Genomic DNA, 13,553 nt, shown 5'->3' with positions numbered 1-13,553 from the left:
CATCATGCCATAGAGGGTTAAAGTTAATTTAATCAATGTTTCACTCTCATTCTAAAGGAAATATTTACTGAATACAAAACAAATCAATAATTATTATTATTATTTTACATTGTGTCTCAATTTTGGGAAAAATGATCTTATAATACTATTTGTAGCCTGTAGCTTTCAATGTTTTACATAAGCCATATAGGGTGTGTACAGAGTTTTTTTGCCATGTTAATCACACTAATTATGCCCATCAGAAAAGGATAAGAAGGGTTAAATGGAGAAGCTTTATTCAGATTGCTGTGTAAAAAAAAATGTAAAAACAGGTTTAATCTCCACAAAAGCAGAACATGGAGTATAATACTCACGTCACACGACAGGGACTGGCTGCGGTAACTTGGTACAATCTTAAAGGTGATGCTCCCACGCATCTCTCTCTGGATTGGAAGAAAAAAAAAAGTTCTTTAATCAATTCACAGTTCCCTTTTCTCTATTTCTGTTTTCTTATTAATCTGAATATTGAAATATAAAACATGACAACACGAGTTCTCTACACACCAGCATCTTCTGAAGCTGCTCCACGGTCTGATTAGCTACACTGATGCCATTAATCTCACGAATTTCATCTCCTACATGCAGTGTTCCTGGAAAAAGAACAAAAAACAAAACAAAAGGCAAATGAATGAATACAAATACATACATACATACATTTGCTTATAGAGCCTTTTGTGTGTGACACATCATGATAGGCTCTTCTGGGTTAAGCAGTAAGTTCTGAAAGAATGAGGCTGCTGTGTTTCAGCAGTACCTTGCCGGTGAATCATTCCTCCGTGCATAATCCGGGCTACAATGCAGTGGTTCAGATCATTCATTTTTAGAGTTATCCCCTGCAAAAGAACAAACAACAAACAACATTTACACTTTAGATTAACTAATTCAATAAAATATCACTTTATTTGTTTATGTATGAGAAACACTGATTAACTGATGATGAACAGGATCAGTAAAATCACAATTTTGTAAAGAAAATTAAAAATAAAAATCAAGACAAAGAAAGAAAAGGAGTATAAAATACAACAATAGTTTGAAATGATGATGCAGTATAATAATATAGTACTGAGCTACTTAACAAAGGACAATGAAAATTAGGCATTTAAAACATAAAGAATACAACTTTTGTTTGCCAGGCTAAACGCAACACATCAGAACTGGACAGCAGTAAATTTTAGAAGTCATTTTAGAATATTTTATATTATATAAATATTTTTTTAAGTGTATGGCAGCTTTTTGATTTGTGTTTGTGATTTACCTGTGTATTAATTTGACCTTTAGTATTTTTATTTTATTAATTGTCTCATTATTGAGGGTTTTAAGAATAAATAAATGCTAAAATTGTCTTTAATTTTTTGTATATTTCAATAAAATAATCTCCTAATGAACACTAATTTTTACTGGAACATGTGTACAATATCTCTTGTGCTAAGCTGTGTAATGACCCTGAAGTCTATAGTATATTTAGTTTCGTCAACCCCTTTCACACAATCAGAGCCTGGAGGACTGTTTTATGAGGTAAGATGGTAAGCATTAAAATTGTATATTAAGTTTTAAAAAATGCTTTTATGAAAGCAAAGTATGTGTCGAAAATATGAATTAAAATATATGCAAACTCTTTACCTTCTTTACCTACAAATCTATATTTTAAATGGAGTGTACATGTTTTTATGTGTGTTTGTGTGAATGTACTAGAACTATTGTTACTACTGTTAGAAGTATTGTTTAATAAATCACTGTGATGCTGTTTTTAATATCAGTAGCAGGTTCTGGTATTATGATCCAGCTCTAGTGTGTATTAATGCATTAATGCATGTACCATAGGTTCGTCTGTGTTCTTCTGGAACTGTACCAGCCGGACTCGGGTAACGTTCTCCAGGTCCATGTCTCCGTTCACACTCTCAGGCGAGTCTCCGTTCAGATAAGGGGAAGTGGGTGGGGGTGTGACCCTCAGGGCTTCATCGCTGTACACCTCATGAGCCACAACATCATGCGTCTGCAGCAAGGCCTGCAACACAGGAGCCACAAATACTTTCCACTCATAAAACATCCCTCAAAACCTGCTAAACAAAAGCTACCGGATATGAGCTGAAGATCTGAAAATACAAATTTAATAGGAGAACACCGAGTCAGTCTTTTTTAAATCAGTAGTCATGTCATCTGTCTTCATCAAGTCTGTCTTCATAATTTAACAAAAGAAAAAAGACATTAAATAAAAGGCAATACTTGAATTACTAATAATATAACTGTTTCATACTCATCTAATATGAAAAGTTACACAGTACATAATCTCAGTTATAATATTCACTACTGCTGGTTTAGTATCTGAAATGAACCCAGAGCTATGTAAGCAAATGTGAGATACATTTTGAGAGTATTTACTACTAGTATCTACTAGTGCATCTAAAAAAAATTGAATATCATTGAAATATCATCAAAATGAGAAACTCATATATTATGTAGATCTATTTTAAGCGTTTATTTATTCAGCTGTTGATGATTAATGCTTTACAGCAAATGAAAAACCACAAATCAGTGTTTTAAAAAATTAGAATATTATATAAGACCAATTGGTACTTTTGGCAGTGTGCCAAGTCCTGCTGGAAAATGAAATCCACATCTCCATAAAAGTTATCATCAGCAGAGGGAAGCTTGAAGAGTAAGTCTAAGATTTTCCGGGAAAACACTGCACTGACTTTTGGAGAGCCAATACTAAAATCACTTTTTAAAAATTTAGGTATTTTTTTTTTTAACTGCTAAATTTTGTACACAGTATTTTGTACCATTTCCGGTACAAAAAATAAAGAGAAAAATGGGATGTATTTCTGCTGAATTATTCCATGAAGAATGATTTTCATAAAAAGCAATTACTCTATAATTACTAATAATTATAAATTAAGATTGTTACTTTGGTGCTATTTGGAATTATGTGTAACATTTGCAGTATAAAATAATATTGCTTATTATATTACTTATTGTATTAATCATAATGCTGCATAGAATAGCTGTTCATTTAGATTCCCTTTGCTATCTGAATTTCTAATATACCATAATAGCATTTTGCAAGTACTAAAATAGTAGTAAAATAAATATAGTAATTCAGTAATGTGTAATTTAGATACCCAAACACGCAGCAGCTTTAATTAATATTGAATAAATATTTTTTCAGTAGTTTCTGCATTTTGTCTGTCTACTGTTATCATCTCTCAGTCTCACCATAAAGTGTGGCTGTGTGAGGATCCTCCTCAGCTCTTTAGCCTCCATGTTCTCTGGGTAGCAGGAGATGGTCTCCAGAACTTCTTTGGCTCTCTGAACAGCATCACTGGGAGGATTCCTGATCTGTGGTGAAGACCTTGTGTTGATCTTATCATAAAGCTGAAACACAAACACACACAAAACAAAATCAGAGAACGTCACTTTAAACCAAACACTGCAAAACAAAGGATGACTAAATTACGACACCCGACTCGACTCGACTCGCAAAATCTAAACAGACCAGTGACTCAACTTTGAAATGAAGATCAGTGACTCATGTTGAGGGAAAATTGTGTCTTAAAACACAAACATCAAAAGTGAAAAAGTGTGGAGAGGCGTCTGACTGGAGACAGATCTGTCTACAGTGGGTTAGTTTTCATGCGAGGGCAAATTACTGATTGTTAACCACGGAGAGCACGTTACATGAAGGAGGTCTGGGGTTGATTAGAAAATGTAAGTAATAATGTGTAAATCTTTGGTTGTACTTTAACAACGGCAGAAATTAATAATAGAAACTGTGCTTTTAGTAACACTGCAAATTAGGCATAAGTAAAAAAAATAAACAAATAAATAAAAATACAAAATACACTTTTGTTTGTCAGGCTAACCTGAACACATCAGTACTGAACAGCAGTAAATCTTAAAAGTCATATTGGCCAGATAAAAAGATTTTTTTTAATTCAAAGCAGCTTTTTGATTTGAGTTTGTGATTTACCTGTGTGTTTATTAGTTTTTTTTTTTTTTTGCTTTATTTGACTATGTTCTGTTACACAACCCATTCCTTATAAATGCTAAAAACTTTTCTAATTAGTAACAAACTTTTATTTAAATTAGTAAAAAACTTTTCTAATTAGTAAAAAAAAACTTTTCTAATTAGAAACCAATGTTTCTAATTGGTAAATAACTTTTTTAATTAGTAAGAGAGAGAGAGAAAATCAGAACAAGAAAAAAAGAAAATCAAATCACCAGATTACAGAACAGGATTTTTCTGTGGCTGTTCAACTGATCACATCAGAAACAACAACCACAACCTGAATACACACTTTGAATTATCATTGAATTAATATTATATTATTTTTATGTGTTACTTTTGATTTGGTTACATTATTATTTTTTATACAAATTCAGCCTCTTGATAAGTTACTGTTGACAAAAATGGAAAAAGTGTGCAGATGCTTTTAAAACTGTTATAATTGCATGAAATAAAGTTTAACATTTATTTACTTGTAGTAATACATTTTTGTTTAGTGTTTTTACATATCGGAAAAAATACCCTGAAATATTATGATAATGATTATTAGGAAAGTTTGCACTCTAAATGCACATTCACATATTTGTATTAAGTGCATAGAATTTATTGCCTATGCATTTGTTCTCTTTTTTTTGCCTCACTGAAAAACAAGTAGGTCATTTTTGGTCGATTTGTAGTTTACTACATAATTTAGACAGACAACCTGTGCCAAAATGTCTTGATGATCAGACCAATAGAAATACTTCAAAATGACCTGAAATAAACTCTTTTTTTTTTACATTGACTTGGATTTTAAAAGTTTAAAGGTTTTTCTTTCTCCTGTAAAGTTGGTGTTTTAGAGATACTTGTTTTTCATTGGACAGCGACGCTTTGTACTATGTCCTTTATTTGCTATATTACAGATTTAGTACAGCATAACAACTCTATATAATAATTAGATTGAATTTAATAATTATGGTACATCTAGGGATGGATGTTTCTGGAAACTGTGTAACACGTTTAACCACAAGATCAGAGCGGCTGTTCTGTGATCGCACATCCTGTGAGTTACTGACACTGACGCGGTCTCAGGACTCGGGGAGAACAGATAAATGATGACAGATTGTTTGGGGGGTACATTCTGGTTCCTGAAAATAGTCCACTACCTAAATACCATTGAGTCACAAAACCATTTAAGAGCTATACATATTCCGCAGTGTCTAGACAGTGGGTAGCAGGGTAGCTTGGGTTTTTTGCTTCTTTTTTTTTTGTTGTTGCCTTTAAAGAAGTAAAAGTTCAGAGCTTTCCAAAACCTGAGTCAGATTCTCAGTTCAAACAGAGAGAGCATTAGTAATTGTAAAGAAACGGTCCTGTTCATTTCTTATTTCAAACTAGTTTAAAGAGTTTAGAGTTTCAAGTGATACATCATTATCAAATACATCAAATACATGCAAAAAAAAAATCAGCTTTTTATTAACAGCTATCAAAGGTGTGTAGACTCAAGTCACGAATCTGATGACGTGATCTATGACTTTAAAAGACTCAGAACAACGCGAAGGGAAGGTGGGAAGGTGGCCTTTCTTTCTCCTACGCTCATATAGATTGCCAATTTCATGCTCGTGCAGACTTCTAATTAGTTTCCTAGTGAAGGCATTCAATACTCCATCACACACACAAACACAAACACACACACGCTCACAGCTACTTCATCAACAACTGGGGATGTTTAGAAAAGTCTATTTTAAAGAACAAATAAGGCAGAACTCAAGTTTTCTCCACTATCTCAAAGGAAAAACGGCTAAATTAAACTGTCTCAGCCTAAATGAAGAAGCTAACAGCTTCAGTGTCATTTAAGTTAAAATAGGGAATTCTAACAAGAAGCTGAAGCTTTATGCATCAACAGTCCCTCGCTCTACACATAAACTTCACTCTTAGGGTTGAAATACACTTGCTGTTAACTACACGTTCTTGTAAGTTATAATTACAGGGAACATTCTGTGAAGCAGCTTTATGATGTGTTTTCTATGATCAGGGGATTGCTTGTTCGAATCCCAGTTCGAATGCAGCTAGCCATCAGCCATCGGAGTCCTGAGAGAGCACAACTGGCAATTGGTCTTGCGCTCTCTCTCTCTCTCAGGGTGGGTACAGTAGATGGTGCTCTTTCCTTTCTTTCATCACTCCTAGGGTGATGTGGATCAGCACAAGGCTGCATCTGTGAGCTGATGTATCAGAACCGAGTGGCTGCGCTTTCCTCCGAGTGTTAGCGCTCTGATGCTAATCGGCAATGCTACAGCAACAGCAGCAGTTCAAAAAGAGGCGGAGTCTGACTTCTCATGTATCGGAGGAGGCGTGTGCTAGTTTTCACCCTCCTGGTGTTTAGGCATCACTAGGACACCGTTTTCATTGTTCATTTTTTCGAGTCTAAAAAAAAAGTAGTGGACCTGTACCTCACTCGTTATTTTAGGAGGAAATTCTCCAGACAATAATAACGTTTGAAGTAAAACAAATCTACCCTTATTTGCCAAGTCTGGTCATCTAAACCTTAACTGAACCAAGGTACATGGTTATTTAATCTATGCAGAGCTGGCCATATACAACTTGACCACAGAAGTGTATTTTCGTGATAAAGACCATTTTAGTTTGTTATCACTGAAATTTCAGCACAGGGTAAGGCTGGCACGCTATGCTGTTCTGTTTATCCTCATCACCTGGCAACCACAAATATGCGGTTGGAGGTTCGGGTGGTGGGAGTGGGCGGTTTGCAGAATGACTGGGACATAGGGCATTTAAAATATCAAGGGCCAAAATCATAATTTAATAGATTTAAATAATAACCTTAATATAACATTTAAAAGTGTTTTGAAAGGTTCATTTCAAGTGGATGTAAACTATTCTTTGTGTACATCTGTATATACAGCTCTAAACATAAATAAATAAGAGAGCACTTAAAAATTATGAGTTTTTGATTTGACCAAAATGAAAACCTCTGGAATATAAACAAGAGGAAGATGGATGATCACAAGCCATCAAACCACCAAACTGAACCTGCTTGAATTTTTGCACCAGGAGTAAAGCAGCATAAAGTTATCCAAAAGCAGTGTGTAAGACTGGTGGAGGAGAACAAGATGCCAAGATGCATGAAAAAAACCTGATTATAAACCAGGATTATTCCACCAAATATTGATTTCTGAACTCTTGAATTTTTGTTATTTCAGCCATTTCTCATTTTCTGTAAATAAATGCTCTAAATGAGAATATTTTTATTTGTAATTTGGGAGAAATGTTGTCTGTAGTTTATAGAATAAAACAACAATGTTCATTTTACTCAAACATAAACCTATAAATAGCAAAATCAGAGAAACTGATTCAGGAACTGACGTGGCCTCTTATTTTTTTTCCAGAGCTGTATATGTATGTACCAGGAACTTAGACAAAGAAACAAAAGACATAATATTACACTTTGTCAATAATTTATCCGAGAGATGAAGCTGTTCTGTAAAGAGAAAATTCCTCAACAGTTGCTTAAATGTTAAGTTATTGCTGCAAAGTGGGGAAATCACATCAGATACTGAAAGCAAAGGTTTACGTACTTTTGCCACTCACAAACATGTAATACTGGATTTTTTTAAATGTATTTCTTTAATTGGGTTCTCTTTATCTAATTTTAGGACTTGTCTGGAAAATCTGATGATGTTTTAGGTCGTTTTTATGCAGAAATAATGAACATTCTAAAGGGTTTCTAAACATTCGTGCAAAAACTGTAGGTTAAATATTATTTTTCACCGTTTGTAAAATAAGATGATGGGAGCGAGGTTCTGAAAACAGAAATGGTCTGTCTGTGGTAAGAAAGGCACGTGTCTTTTTGACTCAGCAAGACCACTTCCTCCTTAAAAATCTTCTGCACTCGGCTACTGCAGTTAACCTGTTCTTACTGCAAAGCTTCCAAACATCCACTTTCTTCAGCCAGCACACTTCAAAGTTTCCTATGCTGAAAGTGGATGAGTAACAGGAAGCTCTCATCTGCCATCAAATACTCCTTACATGTTGCACGAGTAAAGGGTAAACATGTAGCACTGCAGTTCATCTTTACAAAAAACTAAAGGAAGAGGATTTCTTTAAAGTGCTTGCATGCATAGCTGCACAGTATAATACAAAAAACGAGTGCAGAACTGCAAGTGCTGAAGATCCTCTGATTTGCATTCTGCAGTTATATATTATAAAGGTATATAAACTAGTGTTGTCAATGCATTAAAAATATAATCAAATTAATCATAATAGAATTCAGTGCTTGGCCACATTTTTTCTTCCTTAAGCTTTTGATAATGGGTATTAAAATGTGAATAAAATAATCAGTGTTAGAAACTCTTAGATTTCTACTATTAATTAACTGTATTTTTTGGAAGAGGACAAGCATAATGGTGTAGTGTGGTTTACACCTGGCAGACTAGATCCTTTTTTTATTACTATTTTATTACTATTACTATTTATTACCTTTTTTATCTAAGGGTAGTATTATAATACTATTATATATTACGGTATATATACACTGTATTATAATATCTTAGGATAGTTTTGATGCATTTTAAACTAGAATACTGTAATGTGCCAGGTTACTAAGTTTAACTGACAGTTTTAATAGAGGAAATAAATGGTAGTGTGGCTCCATATTCCACACTTAAAAGCATGAAAGGAGAAAACGTGTCATCAGCTGTGTGTGAGATAAAAAGACAGAAAGAGAGATAAAAAGAGAGATAAAGGAGAGAAAGAGAGAGCATAAACTTCAGCATAAATAAAAGGTAATCATTCTTTGAACTCTGAGCAGTAAGCATTGATGTGTTATAATGTCATTAAGTAAAACTGGTATTGCGTCACCAGGCTCTGTCAATTTTGTCACCTGATTAATTTGTGTGTTAAAAAAAATAATAATAATAAACTTTCCAGATTCACTTCATGCGTTAACCCATTAATATGGACAGCCCAAATATAAACATATGCCATGCTTACATCCAGCAGCGTGTGTAGATGTTGGTCCTGGAAGACACTGTGCAGGAAGTCCAAATCCTTCTCACTGCAGTCGGTCAGCGCATGGATCTCTTCCAGACTGTCCAGCACCTGGGACACGGCCCCTACAACACATTTACAGATACAATGAACACCTATAATAATAAACACAGAACAATAAAACCCAGAATCAAACCCTTATCACACAAGATTCCACACTATCACACAATGTGGACCAAAACAACACAAACTTGAGAATGCAATAAACAGATGCACTCATTCAGAGCTCATGTAGGACAGTCTACATGCAGGGGCAAAGATAAACACAAACAACAAAACAACAAAACAGTGGAGTGAGAGCTATCACAGTAATATTAGTATGATGAAGAGACATTCAGATGCAGTTCATATCAAACACTGGGTCAAGATGACTGATTAAACATGAAAAGCTAAAATATATTTATATATTTGTTTTCTTTCAAATTCTCTCCTATTTTTCTCCCAATTTAGCTAAGCCAATTACCCCACCCAATTAGCTGCATATCCATAACACAAGGAGGGTAAAGACTAATATATGCATCCTCCAACGACATTAATCTAGGAGTGATGAGCAGAAAAAGTGCCATATACCCGCTCACAGAGAGCAAGGCCAATTGTGCTTTTTCGGGGCTCTGGCAGCTGATGGCAAGCTGCATGACCGGGATCTGAACCAGTGATCTTCCAAACATAGTTGCAGCTTTAAAGACCACTAGACCACTCGGCGCCCAGTAATGTAATTTAACTGAATATAAAAAGTTTGTAAGCAAAAAAAAAAAAAAAAAAAAAAAAAAAAACACAAAAAACCCTCTTTACTTTTTGGCCTTTTTGCACTAAAATCTCAATAAAGGCGGTCTGAGACGCACTCTGAGTCTGGCTTTGCCTCTGGTTTTACATTTTACCTACTGCCTAGACCAGTGATATGTTATGTTAATAACACTTTATAATAAGGGTCACAAATAACAGTAGTTACGACAGTAGTACACACTGTTAAATGGTTAAGTAATGTATTTAATATCTATTAATTGACACCACTAAAACATTATTAAACATGAACCAATGTTTAATAATGACATTAGTTAACAAGTCATTAGTTAACAACTGTATAATAATTAATATTAATTAAAGGCATTCTGTTATATAATGTTAAATAACATACCCTTTAGTTTTTATATGTTTTATCTGTATTTACAGTTTAAAAGCACTTGGTTTTTGCTGATGTTTTGTTGATGTGTTCTTTTATCTGTCCTGAACTGACTCTAAACTGAACTCTCCTGCACCATTCTGAGAATAAGCCTGAAAACCACTAGAGGGTGTTTCACGGCCCACTTGTGGTCCATAAACCAGTGGCTGACCCTGATCTAGCTGTGCGATTATGGTAGCACTTTCTCTAACTTCTCAGACGCTTTCTTATCAATGCATTTTTTGCCAAAATACTCAATAAAGTACATAATTAATTGCACATTCCATTAAAATGCTTTATATTTTAATGCACTGTTTAGTAGCATTAAATAAAATGTATGATTAGCCTGCATTCTGTACACAGGAACCCCAGTAGCTGTGCACATCTCTATCTGTCATTTAGATCATCTACGGTGTACTGAAATGTGAATGCATGGGAACAGACAGACAAAACACACTGGGGTTAAACCAATATGTTTAGAAGTTATCATGAACACACATGCAGCTGGGTTAAGTGCTGAGACCCAGCTCTGACAAACCAGAACAGGAAAAAAAATAAAATAAAAAGCTCAGAAGATGATGACAAAAGCTCTTATGAGCAGGAATAACACATTCAAAAGGTAAAAACAGAGTACACAGACAGTGATGTCAGGCTCCATGGGATACCTACTTTCTGCAGCAAGCAATCCTACAGGGAGGGCAGCATTAGAACAAATAACATACAGTGAGTTCGGACACAAGAGAGCAGAGAGAACACACACACACACACACACAAATAAAGAGAGGAAAAAAAAGAAACAACAGAGAAAGAGAAGAAAGAGAGAGAACTGTAAAGGTAAAGATCACTAGTCTATGTGTTTATAAACACACACAATAGTAGCAAGCTGCCTACATCATACAAGGAGTTCAGGAGCTGAGTAAGAAGAAGAGGTGTTTACAAGCTTAAATTAATCCACACACACACACACACACATACATACACACTCACACAATAAAAAACAATACATATTTTTTTTCCTTTTGATGTTTTAAACACTGAATCACAGTGGATTCTATTAAACAAAAAGGGGAAAAAACACTGAAAAAACAAAAACTACAAAGTGATCCACATCTATTACTGTTATAGAGAGAATATAAAACACTGCTATCTACAAATGCAGATTATTATTTTTTTTTTATCTCTCAGCTTAACAAAAATGCATATGAAGAGTGTGTCCTTTAATGGAGGCTCAAAGCACAAGTTATCCTACTTCTTAGAAAATTCTGCTTTAAAAAAAGAAGAAGTGTTTAAAGAAGTTGGAGTTTTCAAAGAAGAGGAAGTGGCTGATTAACTTTTCCTTTTAACAGCTACATCAGTGATAAGCTCAGCTGTCAGACACTGAGACTGCCAGAGAGTCTGTTTCTGTAATGCTGTTAAATAGTAGAATGAAACTTTACATAAATGCTGCACATTTAGGTCAATTTTAGCAGAGCAAAAATATCTGAGACTTGTGAGAGAGTTTATTTTCCAGCAAGACAAAAAAAGACTTAACATAAAGCTAAAGCTACAAAGGCTAAATCAACTTAACCTTTAATTGTTAACACAGTGTTGGAGTCCTAAAGTGGCGAGGTCATACTCCAGATCTCATTTCAGTTTATGGATGAAGCTGGAAACAGCTAGCTCTTTACTCACGGTCTCCTAGCAGCTTGATGGAGCTTAAGCTGTTGTGTGAAGAGCAATAGCAGAACAGCAGCACAATGCTTCAATGTGCAAAGCTAAGATCGATTCACACATTCTCAGGGCTCAGGGCTGTAACAGCTGCCAAATGTTCCCCTGCTAAGTCCTGACTTTAACAGTGAGCATATTTATGCGAACAATTACTTGTTTAATAATTGTAAACAAAATCTAAGCATGCAAAGTCATCAAGTGTTTATTTGTTAAGCAACATAAGCTACACACACACAGCAATTAAGTGGGTAAATACACTGAGGATGCACTTCAGGATGTTTGTGGGATTTGGAACTGTAGTGTTGCCATTGGATTAACGTTCTACTGTTACAAATGTAAAATGTAAGTTCTTGTGGTTCTAAAAACACAATATAAATGGAATAAAACTACCTATGAAGTATTGCTCTTCTGTTCATAAACTGTTGAGCCAAATACTAGATATAGGTTTACAGTACAAAGATCAGATTAGGGAAGAAAATTGGAAAAATGGATTTAGGCCACTTTACCTGCTGTATGAAGGTAGCTTAAAATAAACATTAAAAAGGCTAGAAAAAGAAATATCCAGTGAAATATAATAATAAGTATAAACTTTTGTTTTTTTATAAACAGCCCACCTCATTCTTCCCAAATACATCGCTTTCAGCCGATGTTCCCAACAGGTTTACAATACAATATTTTAACATTATTAAAAGAAATTTAAATTTAACGAGGCACTGGGAAATATGTCACTGGGAAATGTGCCATATCATATCGTACGCGATAATATTGGCAAAAAAAATATTATATCGTGAACGATATTAAACCCTAAAATATATCGTGCCATATCACCCACCCCTTATCATCACCTCAGGGTGCTACTTTTTTGCTGTTTTTAGCAAAAGAAAAAAAAATTCACACTGTTCTCATTTCCCATTATATATCTACTAAAGACTATATAAGATTATATCTGTACATTATCGTTAATTTTACAGCAGTACTGGATATATGGAGATATATAGAGTGCATTATTAGTGTTGTGCAGTAGTGTATTCTTGGAAAAAAATTTAATCATCAAAAATATTCAGTGTTTTGTCATAACGCCAAGAGTATCGTTATCGCAAAAATACCATGAAATATCGTGATATTATTTTAGGGCCATATCGCCCACCCCTAGTGGGAAAATTATTATTATATATTAAATTATATATATATAAAAAAAACTGTTTATACACGGAGTACCTTCAGATAGCTCTCCGGGCACCACCATCTTAAAATTAGGTCATAATAAGTCGACTGACGAGCACAAACAAATAGATAGGAAAAAGATCTGTCAGTTGACTTAGTGACTTAATTTCAAGATGGCTGAAGCTCAGAGAACTACCTAAGGATTTCTACAGAATTCTATATATGAAGTGTGGAGCTACTTTTAGTTTATTAATGGTGTAAAAACAGCCATTTCTTTCCATGGGCAACACTATGCCTTTATCACTAGCATTGTAAGCCTGATTGAAAGCTAGAGGGAATGGAGGTGGTCTTATTAAACAAAAATTATACACGTTATCATGTTTCACTAGTGAACCCAAAGTCCATTTCACACTGGATTTAACCTTAAAGGATGTGCGCACA

General features: G+C 34.4%; 1 protein-coding gene across 17 annotated transcripts in view; it reads right to left on the bottom strand.

Annotated features, from left to right (window-relative positions):
• Positions 1 to 13,553, bottom strand: part of caskb (calcium/calmodulin-dependent serine protein kinase b) — a 59,889-nt gene that overhangs the window by 11,832 nt on the left and 34,504 nt on the right. For 8 of the 17 annotated variants that reach the window (XM_049479937.1, XM_049479944.1, XM_049479941.1 and 5 more), the window contains exons 11-17: positions 10,911 to 10,928; positions 9,026 to 9,150; positions 3,253 to 3,411; positions 1,856 to 2,044; positions 794 to 872; positions 544 to 629; positions 354 to 422 (exon numbers count right to left, since the gene is read on the bottom strand). In XM_049479937.1, the coding sequence (XP_049335894.1) occupies positions 354 to 422; positions 544 to 629; positions 794 to 872; positions 1,856 to 2,044; positions 3,253 to 3,411; positions 9,026 to 9,150; positions 10,911 to 10,928 (725 nt within the window). The remainder of the gene's footprint in view (positions 1 to 353; positions 423 to 543; positions 630 to 793; positions 873 to 1,855; positions 2,045 to 3,252; positions 3,412 to 9,025; positions 9,151 to 10,910; positions 10,929 to 13,553) is intronic. The other 9 variants (XM_049479938.1, XM_049479945.1, XM_049479940.1 and 6 more) reach the window with 2 other exon arrangements.

The sequence above is a fragment of the Astyanax mexicanus genome, chromosome 5 (genome assembly GCF_023375975.1).
Source record: "Astyanax mexicanus isolate ESR-SI-001 chromosome 5, AstMex3_surface, whole genome shotgun sequence".
NCBI lineage: Eukaryota > Metazoa > Chordata > Actinopteri > Characiformes > Acestrorhamphidae > Astyanax > Astyanax mexicanus.
This window is presented reverse-complemented; position numbering and strand designations above follow the sequence as displayed.